General features: G+C 43.5%; 1 protein-coding gene across 1 annotated transcript in view; it reads right to left on the bottom strand.

Moving 5' to 3' along the window:
- Positions 1 to 20,871, bottom strand: part of LOC135529012 (E3 ubiquitin-protein ligase RBBP6-like) — a 53,280-nt gene extending 32,409 nt beyond the window's left edge. Inside the window, exons 1-6 of the mRNA XM_064957969.1 lie at positions 19,747 to 20,871; positions 17,560 to 17,659; positions 13,254 to 13,290; positions 6,962 to 7,003; positions 6,232 to 6,320; positions 4,792 to 4,888 (exon numbers count right to left, since the gene is read on the bottom strand). Coding sequence (XP_064814041.1) covers positions 4,792 to 4,888; positions 6,232 to 6,320; positions 6,962 to 7,003; positions 13,254 to 13,290; positions 17,560 to 17,659; positions 19,747 to 19,912 — 531 coding nt within the window. The 5' untranslated portion in view covers positions 19,913 to 20,871. The remainder of the gene's footprint in view (positions 1 to 4,791; positions 4,889 to 6,231; positions 6,321 to 6,961; positions 7,004 to 13,253; positions 13,291 to 17,559; positions 17,660 to 19,746) is intronic.
- Positions 20,872 to 21,177: the final 306 nt, after the last annotated feature.

The following is a 21,177-nucleotide window of genomic DNA, read 5'->3' as shown; positions in this document are numbered from 1 at the left end:
GTGTATATGTAGGGATGCCCTTACTGGCTTAGGAGCCTCTACGCTCTTATCCTACAACACAGATACCATATGTCATGTAGTGTATATGTAGGGAATCCCTGACTGGCTTATTGTAGTGTTATATGTAGTGTAGTGTGATGTAGTGTAGTGTTATGTAGTGTAGTGTAGTGTTATGTAGTGTAGTGTTATGTAGTGTAGTGTTATGTAGTGTTATGTAGTGTAGTGTTATGTAGTGTTATATAGTGTAGTGTTATGTAGTGTTATGTAGTGTAGTGTTATGTATTGTAGTGTTATGTATTGTAGTGTTATGTATTGTAGTGTTATGTATTGTAGTGTTATGTATTGTAGTGTTATGTAGTGTAGTGTTATGTAGTGTAGTGTGATGTAGTGTTAGTGTAGTGTTATGTAGTGTAGTGTTATGTAGTGTAGTGTAGTGTTATGTAGTGTAGTGTAGTGTTATGTATTGTAGTGTAGTGTAGTGTTATGTAGTGTAGTGTTATGTATTGTAGTGTTATGTATTGTAGTGTTATGTATTGTAGTGTTATGTATTGTAGTGTTATATATTGTAGTGTAGTGTAGTGTTATGTATTGTAGTGTAGTGTTATGTATTGTAGTGTAGTGTTATGCATTGTAGTGTAGTGTAGTGTTATGTAGTGTAGTGTTATGCATTGTAGTGTAGTGTTATGTATTGTAGTGTTATGTATTGTAGTGTTATGTATTGTAGTGTTATGTAGTGTAGTGTTATGTAGTGTATTGTAGTGTAGTGTTATGCATTGTAGTGTAGTGTTATGCATTGTAGTGTAGTGTTATGCATTGTAGTGTTATGTAGTGTAGTGTTATGTAGTGTATTGTATTGTAGTGTAGTGTGATGTAGTGTATTGTAGTGTAGTGTTATGTATTGTAGTGTAGTGTTATGCATTGTAGTGTTATGTAGTGTAGTGTTATGTAGTGTATTGTATTGTAGTGTAGTGTGATGTAGTGTATTGTAGTGTAGTGTTATGTATTGTAGTGTTATGTAGTGTAGTGTTATGTAGTGTATTGTATTGTAGTGTAGTGTTATGCATTGTAGTGTTATGCAGTGTAGTGTTATGTAGTGTAGTGTTATGTAGTGTAGTGTATTGTAGTGTAGTGTTATGTAGTGTAGTGTTATGCATTGTAGTGTTATGTAGTGTAGTGTTATGTAGTGTAGTGTTAGTATTGTAGTGTATTGTAGTGTTATGTAGTGTAGTGTGATGTAGTGTAGTGTTATGTAGTGTAGTGTTATGTAGTGTAGTGTTATGTAGTGTAGTGTTATGTAGTGTAGTGTTATGCATTGTAGTGTTATGTATTGTAGTGTATTGTAGTGTTATGCATTGTAGTGTAGTGTTATGCATTGTAGTGTAGTGTTATGTATTGTAGTGTAGTGTAGTGTTATGTAGTGTAGTGTTATGCATTGTAGTGTTATGTATTGTAGTGTTATGTAGTGCATTGTAGTGTAGTGTTGTGCATTGTAGTGTAGTGTTATGCATTGTAGTGTAGTGTTATGCATTGTAGTGTAGTGTTATGCATTGTAGTGTAGTGTTATGCATTGTAGTGTAGTGTTATGCATTGTAGTGTAGTGTTATGCATTGTAGTGTAGTGTTATGCATTGTAGTGTAGTGTAGTGTAGTGTAGTGTTATGCAGTGTAGTGTAGCGTGATGTAGTGTAGCGTGATGTAGTGTAGCGTGATGTAGTGTAGCGTGATGTAGCGTAGCGTGATGTAGCGTAGCGTGATGTAGCGTAGCGTGATGTAGCGTAGCGTGATGTAGCGTAGCGTGATGTAGCGTAGCGTGATGTAGCGTGATGTAGCGTAGCGTGATGTAGCGTAGCGTGATGTAGCGTAGCGTGATGTAGCGTGATGTAGTGTAGTGTGATGTAGTGTAGTGTTATGTAGTGTGATGTAGTGTGATGTAGTGTAGTGTAGTGTTATGTAGTGTGATGTAGCGTGATGTAGTGTAGCGTAGCGTGATGTAGCGTAGCGTGATGTAGCGTAGCGTGATGTAGCGTAGCGTGATGTAGCGTAGCGTGATGTAGCGTAGCGTGATGTAGCGTAGCGTGATGTAGCGTAGCGTGATGTAGCGTAGCGTGATGTAGCGTAGCGTGATGTAGCGTAGCGTTATGTAGTGTAGCGTTATGCATTGTAGTGTAGTGTGTTATGTAGTGTAGTATAGCGTGATGTAGTGTAGCGTGATGTAGTGTAGCGTGATGTAGTGTAGCGTGATGTAGTGTAGCGTGATGTAGTGTAGCGTGATGTAGTGTAGCGTGATGTAGTGTAGCGTGATGTAGTGTAGCGTGATGTAGTGTAGCGTGATGTAGTGTAGCGTGATGTAGTGTAGCGTGATGTAGTGTAGCGTAGTGTTGTGTAGCGTAGTGTTGTGTAGCGTAGTGTTATGTAGCGTAGTGTTATGTAGCGTAGTGTTATGTAGCGTAGTGTTATGTAGTGTAGTGTTATGTAGTGTTATGTAGTGTTATGTAGTGTAGTGTAGTGTTATGTAGTGTAGTGTTATGTAGTGTTATGTAGTGTTATGTAGTGTAGTGTTATGTAGTGTAGTGTTATGTAGTGTAGTGTTATGTAGTGTAGTGTTATGTAGTGTAGTGTTATGTAGTGTAGTGTTATGTAGTGTAGTGTTATGTAGTGTAGTGTTATGTAGTGTAGTGTTATGTAGTGTAGTGTTATGTAGTGTTATGTAGTGTAGTGTTATGTAGTGTTATGTAGTGTAGTGTAGTGTAGTGTTATGTAGTGTTATGTAGTGTAGTGTTATGTAGTGTTATGTAGTGTTATGTAGTGTTATGTAGTGTAGTGTTATGTAGCGTAGTGTTATGTAGTGTAGTGTTATGTAGTGTAGTGTTATGTAGTGTTATGTAGTGTTATGTAGTGTAGTGTTATGTAGTGTTATGTAGTGTAGTGTTATGTAGTGTTATGTAGTGTTATGTAGTGTTATGTAGTGTTATGTAGTGTAGTGTTATGTAGTGTAGTGTTATGTAGTGTAGTGTTATGTAGTGTAGTGTTATGTAGTGTTATGTAGTGTAGTGTGATGTAGCGTTATGTAGTGTAGCGTGATGTAGTGTAGCGTGATGTAGTGTAGCGTGATGTAGTGTAGCGTGATGTAGTGTAGCGTGATGTAGTGTAGCGTGATGTAGTGTAGCGTGATGTAGTGTAGTGTAGTGTTATGTAGTGTAGTGTTATGTAGTGTAGTGTGATGTAGTGTAGTGTGATGTAGTGTAGTGTGATGTAGTGTAGTGTTATGTAGTGTAGTGTTATGTATTGTAGTGTAGTGTAGTGTTATGTAGTGTAGTGTTATGTATTGTAGTGTAGTGTTATGTAGTGTAGTGTTATGTAGTGTAGTGTTATATAGTGTAGTGTTATGTAGTGTAGTGTTATGTAGTGTAGTGTTATGTAGTGTAGTGTTATGTAGTGTAGTGTTATGTAGTGTAGTGTTATGTAGTGTAGTGTTATGTAGTGTAGTGTTATGTAGTGTAGTGTTATGTAGTGTAGTGTTATGTAGTGTAGTGTTATGTAGTGTAGTGTTATGTAGTGTAGTGTTATGTAGTGTAGTGTTGTGTAGTGTTATGTAGTGTAGTGTAGTGTTATGTAGTGTAGTGTTATGTAGTGTAGTGTTATGTAGTGTAGTGTTATGTAGTGTTATGTAGTGTATTGTTATGTAGTGTAGTGTTATGTAGTGTTATGTCGTGTAGTGTTATGTCGTGTAGTGTTAGTGTAGTGTTAGTGTAGTGTTAGTGTAGTGTTAGTGTAGTGTTAGTGTAGTGTTAGTGTAGTGTTAGTGTAGTGTTAGTGTTATATAGTGTAGTGTGATGTAGTGTTAGTGTAGTGTTATGTAGTGTAGTGTTATGTAGTGTCGTGTTATGTAGTGTCATGTAGTGTAGTGTTATGTAGTGTAGTGTTATGTAGTGTTATGTAGTGTAGTGTGATGTAGTGTAGTGTTATGTAGTGTAGTGTTATGTAGTGTGATGTAGTGTAGTGTGATGTAGTGTAGTGTGATGTAGTGTAGTGTGATGTAGTGTAGTGTGATGTAGTGTAGTGTGATGTAGTGTAGTGTGATGTAGTGTAGTGTGATGTAGTGTAGTGTGATGTAGTGTGGTGTTATGTAGTGTGGTGTTATGTAGTGTGGTGTTATGTAGTGTAGTGTTATGTAGTGTAGTCTAGTGTCGTGTAGTGTTATGTAGTGTAGTGTTATGTAGTGTAGTGTTATGTAGTGTAGTGTTATGTAGTGTAGTGTTATGTAGTGTAGTGTTATGTAGTGTAGTCTAGTGTCGTGTAGTGTTATGTAGTGTTAGTGTAGTGTAGTGTTATGTAGTGTTAGTGTTATGTAGTGTAGTGTAGTGTAGTGTAGTGTAGTGTTATGTAGTGTAGTGTTAGTGTAGTGTAGTGTTATGTAGTGTTAGTGTTATGTAGTGTTAGTGTTATGTAGTGTTATGTAGTGTAGTACCATCTGCATGGGGCAGTGTTTGATGTAGTGTTAGTGTTAGTGTAGTGTAGTGTAGTATAGTGTAGTGTTATGTAGTGTAGTGTAGTCTAGTGTAGTGTAGTGTTATGTAGTGTAGTGTTAGTGTAGTGTAGTGTTATGTAGTGTAGTGTTAGTGTAGTGTAGTGTTAGTGTAGTGTTATGTAGTGTAGTGTTATGTAGTGTAGTCTAGTGTCGTGTAGTGTTATGTAGTGTAGTGTTTGGTAGTGTAGTGTTAGTGTAGTGTAGTGTTAGTGTTAGTGTAGTGTAGTGTTATGTCGTGTAGTGTTATGTAGTGTAGTGTAGTACCATCTGCATGGGGCAGTGTTTGATGTAGTGTCCGTTCTTGCCACAGCGATAGCAGGTGTAATGTGCAGGAGGCGGTCCTATGGCCTTCTTAGAGTAACTGAGGAGACACAGGAAAAACACATTGAAAAAGGTTGAGTCCGTGAGCACCAAGTAGACCGGAATACTGGGTCGACTCCAAAACAACCAGCGTTGAAGCGTGATGCTAAACTTGTCCCCGTTTTTACGACCCGTAGCTTCCGCGTTGAAGCACGTACATAGAAACTCTGTGACAGAGAGCATCATCTTGCCTCACCCCATCATCTACGGTTCATCCTGCCACTGAGTCTCAAGTTTAAACATCGGACTACAGTTCACTAAAACAGCAGAGGTGTGGAGTCCACGCTCGAGTCGGACTCCAGTCACAAAATTTGATGACTTGAGACGCGACTCGATAGAAAATTAAAAACAACTTGAGACTTGACTTGAACTGTACTTTGACTTGAGATTGAGGACTAGAATTTGGCCAGGGTATGTAACATTTTCCATAGATTATGCTTCTCCTCACGCAGCAAGAGACAGACCGATTGGCTAGTGAATACTTATGTAAAATGTGAAATTTCAGAATAATTTTTATTATACATTTTTGAAAACATTTTTAAAAAATAATGTGTTTTTGCTTTGTCATTATGGGGTATTGTGATGTCATTATGGGGTACTGTGGTGTCATTATGGGGTATTGTGTGTAGATTGATGAGGGGGGGGGCAATGTAATCCATTTTAAAATAAGGCTGTAACATAAATGTGGAAAAAGGTCAAGGGGGGGGGGGGGGTCTGACCACTTTCCAAAAGCACTGTATAACACGTCTTTAGATGGTTCTTCATTTTTAACGAAAATGTCAGATGAGACCTTGGGACTATAAGTACTATTTGGAGTTGAAGACAGACAGATCATTTATAGATTTATTTTTAATTTTTTAACTTGACTGGAATAAAAAGTGTGATTTAACAGATGCCAGAGAACGCTACCTGCCTGAGTGCATTGCGCCAACTGTAAAGACTGGAGGCTGTTATAGCAGTAAAGGAGGGTCCAACTCCATATTAAAGCCTTCCCAGAAGAGTGGAGGCTGTTATAGCAGTAAAGGGGGGGGGTCCAACTCCATATTAAAGCCCATGATTTTTTAATGAGATGTTCAAGGAAGAGGTGTCAACATACTTTGGGTCATTTAGTGTATCTATTTATGAGCTGGATTGCAATTTGTTTATTTTAGTTTGCTCTCCCGTTAGCATATTTAGCTAGCAGCCTCCATGGAAATTCTACATCACTAATTTTGTTAGCATTCTGGTAATAGACACCCAATGGGCTTTTTGTTGTTGCATTTTCAGACCTGGGATGAGAAGGGCGGCATGACGGCGGGATCACGCGGATACCGCCCAACCCTGCTGTGTGTGTGTTACACTCACTGTATGGGGTCATATTCACTGTTGGACTGGGACATCATGGCTCTGATCTTGTCATCCTCTGATGCATTGGCCTCCGCTAGGTTGGCAGTCTGAAGAGAAAGGGAGGAATGGGAGGAGGAGAGGGGGAGAGGAATGAGGAGAGGGGGAGGAGTATGAGGAGAGGAATGAGGAGAGGGGGAGAGGAATGAGGAGAGGGGGAGGAGTATGGGTGAGAGGAATGAGGAGAGGGGGATGAGTATGGGGAGAGGAACGAGGAGAGGGGGAGAGGAACGAGGAGAGGGGGAGAGGAACGAGGAGAGGGGGAGAGGAACGAGGAGAGGAATGAGGAGTATGGGCGAGAGGAATGAGGAGTATGGGCGAGAGGAATGAGGAGTATGGGCGAGAGGAATGAGGAGTATGGGCGAGAGGAATGAGGAGTATGGGCGAGAGGAATGAGGAGTGAGAGAGGAATGAGGAGTATAGCGAGAGAAATGAGGAGTATGGCGAGAGAAATGAGGAGTATGGCGAGAGGAATGGAGAGAGGGATGAAGAGAGAGGAATGAAGAGAGAGGGATGAAGAGAGAGGGATGAAGAGAGAGGGATGAAGAGAGAGGAATGGAGTTAGAGGAAGACGCTAAGAGTTAAGATGATAATCAATTTACATTTTAATTCATGCCTCAAATTGAGTTGAAATTAAATGAACCCCAACCTGATTCCCAAAGACCAAAACACACACAGGGAGAGACAGTACCTTAGAGAGCTGGGCCAGGGAGACGGACGGTGAAGAGTCGGTCTGAAGGAGAAGAGCAACATTAAAAGACAGAACAGAGTCAAGGTGGGACATCACCACCTGTCTGCCTGGGAGCAGACATGGGCTCAAATCTAGATGACACGGCTCCTTCCCGTCTCCTTCTGAAAAGACACTGGCGGAGGAGAAGATACCGTCCACCCGTCTTTTGAGGAGGAGGCAGGAGGTGAGGAATCAAGGACACACAGTAGATTGATCACCCCTATTCCACAGCCAGAGAGGCAGATCATATACATCCAGTCAACTCATATCACTACCAGTGTGACAGTTACACCAATGGTATGGTTCAGTAGTTCTGACCAGAAGGCCATCAGGAACACCATGGTGGAAGGGGTCAGAGTTTCCCCACTCTAAAACACTGATCTGGGCTCAGTTCTTCATCGCCACGCGAATGGTTATGGTAAGGATTTGGTGGCAGGGAAGCTGATCCGAGATCTGTTCCTAGGGGAGGAACGCAGCAGAGCCTGACCATTTCCTCACCGTCGTCCTTCTCCAATACGACGTGAGGAGGAACCGCGAAACATTGAGATTCACACAGGAACTGGTGCTGGGGGGGGGGGGTACATTGGTACTACAGCCTGGCTAGCTACACCAGTAGTAGTAGTTGGTACTACAGCCTGGCTAGCTACACCAATAGTAGTAGTTGGTACTACAGCCTGGCTAGCTACACCAGTAGTAGTAGTTGGTACTACAGCCTGGCTAGCTACACCAATAGTAGTAGTTGGTACTACAGCCTGGCTAGCTACACCAATAGTAGTAGTTGGTACTACAGCCTGGCTAGCTACACCAATAGTAGTAGTTGGTACTACAGCCTGGCTAGCTACACCAATAGTAGTAGTTGGTACTACAGCCTGGCTAGCTACACCAATAGTAGTAGTTGGTACTACAGCCTGGCTAGCTACACCAATAGTAGTAGTTGGTACTACAGCCTGGCTAGCTACACCAATAGTAGTAGTTGGTACTACAGCCTGGCTAGCTACACCAATAGTAGTAGTTGGTACTACAGCCTGGCTAGCTACACCAATAGTAGTAGTTGGTACTACAGCCTGGCTAGCTACACCAATAGTAGTAGTTGGTACTACAGCCTGGCTAGCTACACCAATAGTAGTAGTTGATACTACAGCCTGGCTAGCTACACCAGTAGTAGTAGTTGTTACTACAGCCTGGCTAGCTACATTAGTAGTAGTAGTTGGTACTACAGCCTGGCTAGCTACACCAATAGTAGTAGTTGGTACTACAGCCTGGCTAGCTACATTAGTAGTAGTAGTTGGTACTACAGCCTGGCGAGCTACATCAGTAGTAGTAGTTGGTACTACAGCCTGGCTAGCTACACCACTAGTAGTAGTAGTTGGTCCTACAGCCTGGCTAGCTACACCAATAGTAGTAGTAGTTGGTCCTACAGCCTGGCTAGCTACACCAATAGTAGTAGTAGTTGGTCCTACAGCCTGGCTAGCTACACCAATAGTAGTAGTAGTTGGTCCTACAGCCTGGCTAGCTACACCAATAGTAGTAGTTGGTACTACAGCCTGGCTAGCTACACCAATAGTAGTAGTTGGTACTACAGCCTGGCTAGCTACACCAATAGTAGTAGTTGGTACTACAGCCTGGCTAGCTACACCAATAGTAGTAGTTGGTACTACAGCCTGGCTAGCTACACCAATAGTAGTAGTTGGTACTACAGCCTGGCTAGCTACACCAATAGTAGTAGTTGGTACTACAGCCTGGCTAGCTACACCAATAGTAGTAGTTGGTACTACAGCCTGGCTAGCTACACCAATAATAGTAGTTGGTACTACAGCCTGGCTAGCTACAGTAGTAGTAGTTGGTACTACAGCCTGGCTAGCTACACCAATAGTAGTAGTTGGTACTACAGCCTGGCTAGCTACACCAGTAGTAGTAGTTGGTACTACAGCCTGGCTAGCTACACCAATAGTAGTAGTTGTTACTACAGCCTGGCTAGCTACATTAGTAGTAGTAGTTGGTACTACAGCCTGGCTAGCTACACCAATAGTAGTAGTTGGTACTACAGCCTGGCTAGCTACATTAGTAGTAGTAGTTGGTACTACAGCCTGGCGAGCTACATCAGTAGTAGTAGTTGGTACTACAGCCTGGCTAGCTACACCACTAGTAGTAGTAGTTGGTCCTACAGCCTGGCTAGCTACACCAATAGTAGTAGTAGTTGGTCCTACAGCCTGGCTAGCTACACCAATAGTAGTAGTAGTTGGTCCTACAGCCTGGCTAGCTACACCAATAGTAGTAGTTGGTACTACAGCCTGGCTAGCTACACCAATAGTAGTAGTTGGTACTACAGCCTGGCTAGCTACACAAGTAGTAGTAGTTGGTACTACAGTCTGGCTAGCTACACCAATAGTAGTAGGTACTACAGTCTGGCTAGCTACACCAATAGTAGTAGTTGGTCCTACAGCCTGGCTAGCTACACCAATAGTAGTAGTAGTTGATCCTACAGCCTGGCTAGCTACACCAGTAGTAGTAGTTGGTACTACAGCCTGGCTAGCTACACAAGTAGTAGTAGTTGGTCCTACAGCCTGGCTAGCTACACCAATAGTAGTAGTTGGTCCTACAGCCTGGCTAGCTACACCACCAGTAGTAGTAGTAGTTGGTCCTACAGCCTGGCTAGCTACACCACCAGTAGTAGTAGTTGGTCCTACAGCCTGGCTAGCTACACCAGTAGTAGTAGTTGGTACTACAGCCCGACTAGCTACATTAGTAGTAGTAGTTGGTACTACAGCCTGACTAGCTACATTAGTAGTAGTATTTGCTATTACAGCCTGGCTAGCTACATCAATAGTAGGTACTACAGCCTGGCTAGCTACATCAATAGTAGTAGTTGGTACTACAGCCTGGCTAGCTACATCAATAGTAGTAGTTGGTACTACAGCCTGGCTAGCTACACCAATAGTAGTAGTTGGTACTACAGCCCAGCTAGCTACACTAGTAGTAGTTGGTACTACAGCCTGGCTAGCTACATCAATAGTAGTAGTTGGTACTACAGTCTGGCTAGCTACACCAGTAGTAGTAGTTGGCACTACAGCCTGGCTAGCTACACCAGTAGTAGTTGGTACTACAGCCTGGCTAGCTACACCAGTAGTAGTTGGTACTACAGCCTGGCTAGCTACACCAGTAGTAGTAGTTGGTACTACAGCCTGGCTAGTTTGGGAGAAGATGTACATATATAACAGACTATGAGCTAACAGGATTAGGTTTTAGAGCTAGGCCGGTCTAGGGAACAGACTATGAGCTAACAGGACTAGGTTTTAGAGCTAGGGAACAGACTATGGGCTAACGGGATTAGGTTTTAGAGCTAGGCCGGTCTAGGGAACAGACTATGGGCTAACAGGATTAGGTTTTAGAGCTAGGCCGGTCTAGGGAACAGACTATGAGCTAACAGGATTAGGTTTTAGAGCTAGGCCGGTCTAGGGAAGAGACTATGAGCTAACAGGATTAGGTTTTAGAGCTAGGCCGGTCTAGGGAAGAGACTATGGGCTAACGGGATTAGGTTTTAGAGCTAGGCCGGTCTAGGGAAGAGACTATGGGCTAACGGGATTAGGTTTTAGAGCTAGGCCGGTCTAGGGAAGAGACTATGGGCTAACGGGATTAGGTTTTAGAGCTAGGCCGGTCTAGGGAAGAGACTATGGGCTAACGGGATTAGGTTTTAGAGCTAGGCCGGTCTAGGGAACAGACTATGAGCTAACAGGATTAGGTTTTAGAGCTAGGCCGGTCTAGGGAACAGACTATGAGCTAACAGGATTAGGTTTTAGAGCTAGGCCGGTCTAGGGAACAGACTATGGGCTAACAGGATTAGGTTTTAGAGCTAGGCAACAGACTATGGGCTAACGGGATTAAGTTTTAGAGCTAGGCCGGTCTCGGGAACAGACTATGGGCTAAAAGGATTAGGTTTTAGAGCTAGGCCAGTCTAGGGAACAGTCTATGAGCTAACAGGATTAGGTTTTAGAGCTAGGCCGGTCTAGGGAACAGACTATGGGCTAACGGGATTAGGTTTTAGAGCTAGGCCAGTCTAGGGAACAGACTATGAGCTAACAGGATTAGGTTTTAGAGCTAGGCCGGTCTAGGGAACAGACTATGAGCTAACAGGATTAGGTTTTAGAGCTAGGCCGGTCTAGGGAAGAGACTATGGGCTAACGGGATTAAGTTTTAGAGCTAGGCCGGTCTAGGGAACAGACTATGGGCTAACAGGATTAGGTTTTAGAGCTAGGCCGGTCTAGGGAACAGACTATGAGCTAACAGGATTAGGTTTTAGAGCTAGGCCGGTCTAGGGAACAGACTATGAGCTAACAGGATTAGGTTTTAGAGCTAGGCCGGTCTAGGGAACAGACTATGAGCTAACAGGATTAGGTTTTAGAGCTAGGCCGGTCTAGGGAAGAGACTATGGGCTAACGGGATTAAGTTTTAGAGCTAGGCCGGTCTAGGGAACAGACTATGGGCTAACAGGATTAGGTTTTAGAGCTAGGCCGGTCTAGGGAACAGACTATGAGCTAACAGGATTAGGTTTTAGAGCTAGGCCGGTCTAGGGAACAGACTATGAGCTAACAGGATTAGGTTTTAGAGCTAGGCCGGTCTCGGCAACAGACTATGAGCTAACAGGATTAGGTTTTAGAGCTAGGCCGGTCTAGGTAACAGACTATGGGCTAACAGGATTAGGTTTTAGAGCTAGGCCGGTCTAGGGAACCGATTAGATCACGTTGCACCAGTTAACCCAAGAGCCTACTTCCCGAGCCACTGCATGTAGCTATGGTAACAGGTGAAGTGAACCATGATGCCTTCACTACTCCTCATCTACAGCAGTGTCTAGAGTGAGGCGCTATGGGTCCACTTAGGATGATCTATCTAATACATTATATGGAAACACAGCAAAACAATATAATAAAATGTGTTTCTTTTAAACAATACGTTCACTACCATAATTATTATACAATAGTAGCAAACACTAGCCATCATAACACTAGACAAGGGATAAAGGGGAAGGAGGGAGGGTAGAGAGGTCTGGTTTAGTAAGCTATAAAACTCTTCGTCGTCGCTGTCATCATCATCATCATAGTAGAGGCTGGTAGGTTGGAAGGTTCAGAGGTCACTGTGAAGGGAAGACACAGGGTCTGGTGTGGTGGTGCACGTGCTCACAACAGAACACATAACCTCTTTATTGACAGTTCTGGCAGCGTACAGCAGCAACCAAACACAACCCTGTCGCCACGGGAACCTACCATGCCACACAGTCAGCCCAGTTAGAACCCTGTGATGTCATAATGGATCATTTCAGTGATGTCATAATAGTCTCTGTGATGTCGTAATGGTATCATCATTGCACCGCTTTAAAAAAATAAATAAAAAAAAACCTCTGTACCAAACATGATCGTAAATTCAGTAGTCATCATAGTAAGTACTTAACACCTAGTTTACAGTTTAGCTTTAAGTAAAAAAATATTGCAAAGTAGACAAAATGCATCGCATTTCTAAGTAGTTTGTAGTGAAACAATAAATTTTAAAAACTTTGAGAGAACAAAAGGATCAACTATGTCCAGTCCATATTAAAAATGTCAGAATATGATGAGAGAACAACATTAAGACAGCCAAATATCAGCAATTAACTTCAGGTTTAGAACACTGTTGAACAGGAACCAAATGATTTACCCCCCCCACACACACACACACAGGTTTCCATACAAAATGTATGCATTAGTCTTACAGTCAATGCGTCACAAACTCATTGCTACAACACCACGTGAAGGAAAAAGCTCCCATTGATTTGACGTAAGGCAGCGCAGTAATCTGTCATCCTGCCTGTAGGACCATGAAGCATCGTCTCAACACACAAGGGGATGGTGGAGGGGCTCTGCACAGTGGCAGGCTAACAACACCACGCTATCCGTTGTTTCAATATGAAATACAGTCACAATATCGTTCAGATCCATCAACACATTGAACAACATTTAAAATAAAAACACAGTGAGTTACAACAGCAACAACAGAGAACAGCAGTTGGGAACCATCAAAACAGAATATTAAATCACCATGACAACTCAGAGTTAACTGGTGACCCATCAGAACAGAATATTAAATCACCATGACAACTCAAGAGTTAAACTGGTTACCAATTCAGAACAGAGTTTACACAGTCTCCTCTAACCAACAAACCAGAGCAGAGTTTATAAAAGGAGGACAGAGACAGTAAGGAAAATGAGAGTGCTTTGTTACATACGGGTCTGGAGGATCCAGCAGCCATGTCAGAACGGTCACTACAAACAAACAGGAAGAAACAACAACAACATGTCAACAACCACCACAGACATGGACCAGACAAAAGAGAGGAGTTGGAGCTTTAGGATGGAAGAGCTAGGCTGGTCTGACTGGATACTAGTGGGGGGGTACTACCGTCTGACTGGATACTAGTGGGGGGGTACTACCGTCTGACTGGATACTAGTGGGGGGTACTACCGTCTGACTGGATACTAGTGGGGGGTACTACCGTCTGACTGGATACTAGTGGGGGTACTACCGTCTGACTGGATACTAGTGGGGGTACTACCGTCTGACTGGATACTAGTGGGGGTACTACCGTCTGACTGGATACTAGTGGGGGTACTACCGTCTGACTGGATACTAGTGGGGGGTACTACCGTCTGACTGGATACTAGTGGAGGGGTACTACCGTCTGACTGGATACTAGTGGGGGTACTACCGTCTGACTGGATACTAGTGGGGGGGGTACTACCGTCTGACTGGATACTAGTGGGGGGGTACTACCGTCTGACTGGATACTAGTGGGGGGTACTACCGTCTGACTGGATACTAGTGGGGGTACTACCGTCTGACTGGATACTAGTGGGGGTACTACCGTCTGACTGGATACTAGTGGGGGTACTACCGTCTGACTGGATACTAGTGGGGGGTACTACCGTCTGACTGGATACTAGTGGGGGTACTACCGTCTGACTGGATACTAGTGGGGGTACTACCGTCTGACTGGATACTAGTGGGGGGACTGGATACTAGTGGGGGGTACTACCGTCTGACTGGATACTAGTGGGGGTACTACCGTCTGACTGGATACTAGTGGGGGTACTACCGTCTGACTGGATACTAGTGGGGGGTACTACCGTCTGACTGGATACTAGTGGGGGGTACTACCGTCTGACTGGATACTAGTGGGGGTACTACCGTCTGACTGGATACTAGTGGGGGGTACTACCGTCTGACTGGATACTAGTGGGGGTACTACCGTCTGACTGGATACTAGTGGGGGGTACTACCGTCTGACTGGATACTAGTGGGGGTACTACCGTCTGACTGGATACTAGTGGGGGGGTACTACCGTCTGACTGGATACTAGTGGGGGGGTACTACCGTCTGACTGGATACTAGTGGGGGGTACTACCGTCTGACTGGATACTAGTGGGGGGGTACTACCGTCTGACTGGATACTAGTGGGGGGTACTACCGTCTGACTGGATACTAGTGGGGGGGTACTACCGTCTGACTGGATACTAGTGGGGGACTGGATACTACCGTCTGACTGGATACTAGTGGGGGTACTACCGTCTGACTGGATACTAGTGGGGGGTACTACCGTCTGACTGGATACTAGTGGGGGGGTACTACCGTCTGACTGGATACTAGTGGGGGGTACTACCGTCTGACTGGATACTAGTGGGGGGTACTACCGTCTGACTGGATACTAGTGTGTGGAGGGGGGGGGGGGGTACTACCGTCTGACTGGATACTAGTGTGTGGAGGGGGGGTACTACCGTCTGACTGGATACTAGTGTGTGGAGGGGGGTACTACCGTCTGACTGGATACTAGTGTGTGGCTGTGTGGAGGGGGGGTATTGGAATCAACAGGCAATGGGGGGGGGGTACTATTAGATTGGATACTAGTGTCTGGAGGGGGGGTATTGTAATCAACAGGCAATGGGGGAGGGGTTACTATTAGATTGGATACTAGTGTATGGAGGGGGGGGGGTGGTATTGTAATCAACAGGCAATGGGGAGGGGTTACTATTAGATTGGATACTAGTGTCTGGAGGGGGTGGTATTGTAATCAACAGGCAATGGGGGAGGGGTTACTATTAGATTGGATACTAGTGTCTGGAGGGGGGTGGTATTGTAATCAACAGGCAATGGGGGAGGGGGTTACTATTAGATTGGATACTAGTGTCTGGAGGGGGGGGTATTGTAATCAACAGGCAATGGGGGAGGGGGTTACTATTAGATTGTATACTAGTGTCTGGAGGGGGGTGGTATTGTAATCAACAGGCAATGGGGGAGGGGTTACTATTAGATTGGATACTAGTGTCTGGAGGGGGGGTGGTATTGTAATCAACAGGCAATGGGGGAGGGGTTACTATTAGATTGGATACTAGTGTCTGGAGGGGGGGTATTGTAATCAACAGGCAATGGGGGAGGGGGTTACTATTAGATTGTATACTAGTGTCTGGAGGGGGGTGGTATTGTAATCAACAGGCAATGGGGGAGGGGGTTACTATTAGATTGGATACTAGTGTCTGGAGGGGGGGTATTGTAATCAACAGGCAATGGGGGAGGGGGTTACTATTAGATTGTATACTAGTGTCTGGAGGGGGGGTGGTATTGTAATCAACAGGCAATGGGGAGGGGTTACTATTAGATTGGATACTAGTGTCTGGAGGGGGGGGGGGTGGTACTACCGTCTGACTGGATACTAGTGTGTGGAGGGGGGGGGGGTACTACCGTCTGACTGGATACTAGTGTCTGGAGGGGGGTACTACCGTCTGACTGGATACTACTGTGTGGCTGTGTGGAGGGGGGTATTGGAATCAACAGGCAATGGGGGAGGGGTTAATATTAGATTGGATACTAGTGTCTGGAGGGGGGGTGGTATTGTAATCAACAGGCAATGGGGGAGGGGTTACTATTAGATTGGATACTAGTGTCTGGAGGGGGGTGGTATTGTAATCAACAGGCAATGGGGGAGGGGTTACTATTAGATTGGATACTAGTGTCTGGAGGGGGGTGGTATTGTAATTAACAGGCAATGGGGGAGGGGTTAATATTAGATTGGATACTAGTGTCTGGAGGGGGTGGTATTGTAATCAACAGGCAATGGGGGAGGGGTTACTATTAGATTGGATACTAGTGTCTGGAGGGGGTGGTATTGTAATCAACAGGCAATGGGGGAGGGGTTACTATTAGATTGGATACTAGTGTCTGGAGGGGGGTGGTATTGTAATCAACAGGCAATGGGGAGGGGTTACTATTAGATTGGATACTAGTGTCTGGAGGGGGTGGTATTGTAATCAACAGGCAATGGGGGGGGGGTACTATTAGATTGGATACTAGTGTCTGGAGGGGGGTGGTATTGTAATCAACAGGCAATGGGGGAGGGGTTACTATTAGATTGGATACTAGTGTCTGGAGGGGGGGGGTATTGTAATCAACAGGCAATGGGGGAGGGGTTACTATTAGATTGGATACTAGTGTCTGGAGGGGGGTGGTATTGTAATCAACAGGCAATGGGGGAGGGGTTACTATTAGATTGGATACTAGTGTCTGGAGGGGGTGGTATTGTAATCAACAGGCAATGGGGGAGGGGTTAATATTAGATTGGATACTAGTGTCTGGAGGGGGGTGGTATTGTAATCAACAGGCAATGGGGGAGGGGTTACTATTAGATTGGATACTAGTGTCTGGAGGGGGTGGTATTGTAATCAACAGGCAATGGGGGAGGGGGTTACTATTAGATTGGATACTAGTGTCTGGAGGGGGGGTGGTATTGTAATCAACAGGCAATGGGGAGGGGGTTACTATTAGATTGTATACTAGTGTCTGGAGGGGGGGTGGTATTGTAATCAACAGGCAATGGGGGGGGGGGGGTACTATTAGATTGGATACTAGTGTCTGGAGGGGGTGGTATTGTAATCAACAGGCAATGGGGGGAGGGGTTACTATTAGATTGGATACTAGTGTCTGGAGGGGGGTGGTATTGTAATCAACAGGCAATGGGGAGGGGGTTACTATTAGATTGGATACTAGTGTCTGGAGGGGGGTGGTATTGTAATCAACAGGCAATGGGGGAGGGGTTAATATTAGATTGGATACTAGTGTCTGGAGGGGGGGGTGGTATTGTAATCAACAGGCAATGGGGGAGGGGGTTACTATTAGATTGGATACTAGTGTCTGGAGGGGGGGGTGGTATTGTAATCAACAGGCAATGGGGGAGGGGGTTACTATTAGATTGGATACTAGTGTCTGGAGGGGGGGGGGGTGGTATTGTAATCAACAGGCAATGGGGGAGGGGTTAATATTAGATTGGACTAGTGTCTGGAGGGGGGGGGGGTGGTACTACCGTCTGACTGGATACTAGTGTGTGGAGGGGGGGGGGGGTGGTATTGTAATCAACAAGCAATGGGGGAGGGGTTAATATTAGATTGGACTAGTGTGTGGAGGCTATTAGGATCGACAGGCGATTGAATACTACCATACTCATATCATGCAGATAGACACAGGGTCACAATGTCATAGCTACGTACACAATGAACGTTCTGCCTGCTGGTTTGACCCCCCCGATGGGGGTGCGTCTGACGATCACTGACGAGTGTTTGGGGATGTGAACCTCCTCATCAGTGTATTCTGTAGAAGCACAGGGTACACAGCATATATCATTAGTACTGTACTCTATAGAAGCACAGGGTACACAGCATATATCATTATATCACTGTAGTCTATAGAAGCACAGGGCACACAGCATATATCATTAGATCACTGTAGTCTATAGAAGCACAGGGTACACAGCATATATCATTATATCACTGTAGTCTATAGAAGCACAGGGTACACAGCATATATCATTATATCACTGTAGTCTATAGAAGCACAGGGCACACAGCATATATCATTATATCACTGTAGTCTATAGAAGCACATGGTACACAGCATATATCATTATATCACTGTAGTCTATAGAAGCACATGGTACACAGCATATATCACCAGTACTGTAGTCTATAGAACAGGGAATATAATATATCATCAGTACTGTAGTCTATAGAACAGGGAATATATCATCAGTACTGTAGTCTATAGAACAGGGAATATATCATCAGTACTGTAGTCTATAGAACAGGGAATATATCACCAGTACTGTAGTCTATAGAACAGGGAATATATCATCAGTACTGTAGTCTATAGAACAGGGAATATAATATAGCATCAGTACTGTAGTCTATAGAACAGGGAATATATCATCAGTACTGTAGTCTATAGAACAGGGAATATAATATAGCATCAGTACTGTAGTCTATAGAACAGGGAATATAATATAGTATCAGTACTGTAGTCTATAGAACAGGGAATATATCACCAGTACTGTAGTCTATAGAACAGGGAATATAATATATCATCAGTACTGTAGTCTATAGAACAGGGAATATATCATCAGTACTGTAGTCTATAGAACAGGGAATATATCACCAGTACTGTAGTCTATAGAACAGGGAATATAATATATCATCAGTACTGTAGTCTATAGAACAGGGAATATATCATCAGTACTGTAGTCTATAGAACAGTGAATATATCATCAGTACTGTAGTCTATAGAACAGGGAATATAATATATCATCAGTACTGTAGTCTATAGAACAGGGAATATAATATATCATCAGTACTGTAGTCTATAGAACAGGGAATATATCATCAGTACTGTAGTTAAGTTAACTTCACATCTTTCTTCCCTGCGTAAAGTCACCCCAGCCTAAGCCCCTAGAGAGATTGGACTCAACATCTCCTTATGAGTTCCTAGAGATTATGAATATGCTTTTGTTGATGGGAAAAAGTTTTATTTTGGTTCCTCAACAATGAGACTCAGTCTGCCTGGTCAACGCAGCTCATGCAACAATGTTGATCACAACGATGATGTTTTCACTTTGCTTAATGTAAATCCACCAGTGTTGTGAACTTGACGTTACACTATTATTATTATTATTATGTTTTACATATACAAACAGCTAGCTTGTCATTTCTTCTTGGCAAGTACGGGTCTAAACGTTGCTAGCCGCTAATGCTAATCGCCTGTTAGTTATAGCAAAACGTACTTATACAACCTCATAATACCTAAAAAAAAACATCAGCATGTTGTTTATACAACAGTATCTTCTAAAAATCAATGAGGAAAACACAAAGCAAGAATATGTTAGCTACATGAAGTAGCTAAGAGAAAACATTCAATGTGGCCGCTATTAACTATAGAATAATTATTATAATTACACTTCCAACAGTTGACAAGTGTTTTTACTTTAAATCGCAAGTTCAATTGCAACTTTTGGTTCAAAATAAGGCCCTCATCGTGCAGCCCTCTACACGGCTGCGTGGGAATGATCACAAATGAGTGAATGGAATGGAGAAAGACCACTCTACTCAAAGCAAATGTAGAATTTATATAATTACAAATATATATATATAAAAAAATGGGGGGGGGGGGGTCAAATACATTAATACAATCCAACTTTTGTAATACCGTGAGATATGTATGTGTGTATGTATATACACACACCTATGTAGAGAGAGATGTCTATATAAATTATGTTTTGGGCCCATATCCCCGATCCCTACCAGGAAGTACACACCATAAAACTGCATCTGCATCTTGGCATCACAGATTAACATCAGCTCGTTGTAGAATCAACCTGAACAACTTATTAACTAACTCAAGTAAGTTACCTTCACGGGTCTGTGCGTTGGTGATCTGCAGGTCGCAGTCGGTGGCTTTGAGTCGCTCTCTGCCCATAATCTGCCGTTTCAGCTCGGCCAGGGTGATGTGCAGCCCGTCAAAGGTCACGGTGTTGTAGTCCAGTTTGGACGAGAATTTATAATGAACACACGACATTCTCACAACTAATCACTTAAAAAACTCAAACTCAAAGACAAAGGAGGGGGAAAACAACACGTTAGTTAAGAAATAACAATAACCAGTAGTAGATACGATCTGAGACTGAAGGTGGGGGAAGCTACCAGATTATTCTATAATAAGATAATATCGAAGGGAAAACAGGCAATGAACTAAGAGGAAGTATTCACAGATAGTCCTTGTAGCTGTTTGTGTCAAAGACACCAAACTACTAGTAGTGACAGACCGGGACACCAGCAAGCAGCGTCTTTAATAACCCGGTCAGTTCGTTAATTAAGTGTCCGGTAAAACACAAGAAAAAGTACAGTTCCTCGAGTGTCCATTACGGGGTTTTTCTTTCACGGTTATTAATACAGTCAGTAGAGTCTCTCTCGCGGAAACAACGGGCCTTGTAGCTGCGGAAAGCAGCGCGGCACCGGGGTCGCGGTTAGGAGTCCATGCGAGGCCCGTAAGCGTCGCTTTCTTCCGCCGTAAAACGGCGCAAAGTCCTAAAAAAAAATCTTCAATCCGTCTGGGGGGAGGAAAAAAAATCAAACGTCCAAATAAAATAAAGTCCTCAAACGATCCTTTTCGGAGTTGCAGTCCACGCAGGAAACGATGTTGATCCTTGTGTGACCTACGATGAGAGAAGGAGATCTGCGGCCTTGGTCCGTGTACCTACCAGTCAAAACAAAAACATTACCCGCAGCTAACCTTATTTTACACTAACTAGTTAACTGGTTAGAAAACGGCCACTGGAAATAAACACTTTAATAACCAGTTAGCTTAGGTTTCTTATCCAAAACGACGGTAATTATCTCTTTCTAAACTATAATTTTCGTTGTTTAAATCCATAACATCCATTTCGACGGTCTTTCAGTTGCTCCTCGTTGTCTTCTGAACATCATGGCGGGCCCGGAAACTGGCCTGACAAGAAAACGGAAACGAGGGTGACGTTCTTCTTTGCTGTTCATTGGCGGACTACAATCTCTATTGTTTGTGATCTACGTATGCTTGTGTTCCCTCATGTGCTTTATGTATTGATTTGTTATTAATAAAAATAAAAATACAATATGTAATGTGCAACCTACTGTGCGAGGTAGTAAACTATCACACAAAAAATAAAAATAAAAAAAACGTTTCGGATGAAAATACTCATGCTAACTAGTAAAAACAACAACAAAAAATGATACATACAAATAAATACAATTCAGTCTACTTCTGTTAAAATCATAAAGTCCAAACGGATCCCCACAGGTTCAGGA

Source organism: Oncorhynchus masou, unplaced genomic scaffold (assembly GCF_036934945.1).
Source record: "Oncorhynchus masou masou isolate Uvic2021 unplaced genomic scaffold, UVic_Omas_1.1 unplaced_scaffold_1077, whole genome shotgun sequence".
Classification (NCBI taxonomy): domain Eukaryota; kingdom Metazoa; phylum Chordata; class Actinopteri; order Salmoniformes; family Salmonidae; genus Oncorhynchus; species Oncorhynchus masou.
Note: the sequence above shows the minus strand (reverse complement) of the source record. Positions and strands in the feature narration are given on the sequence as shown.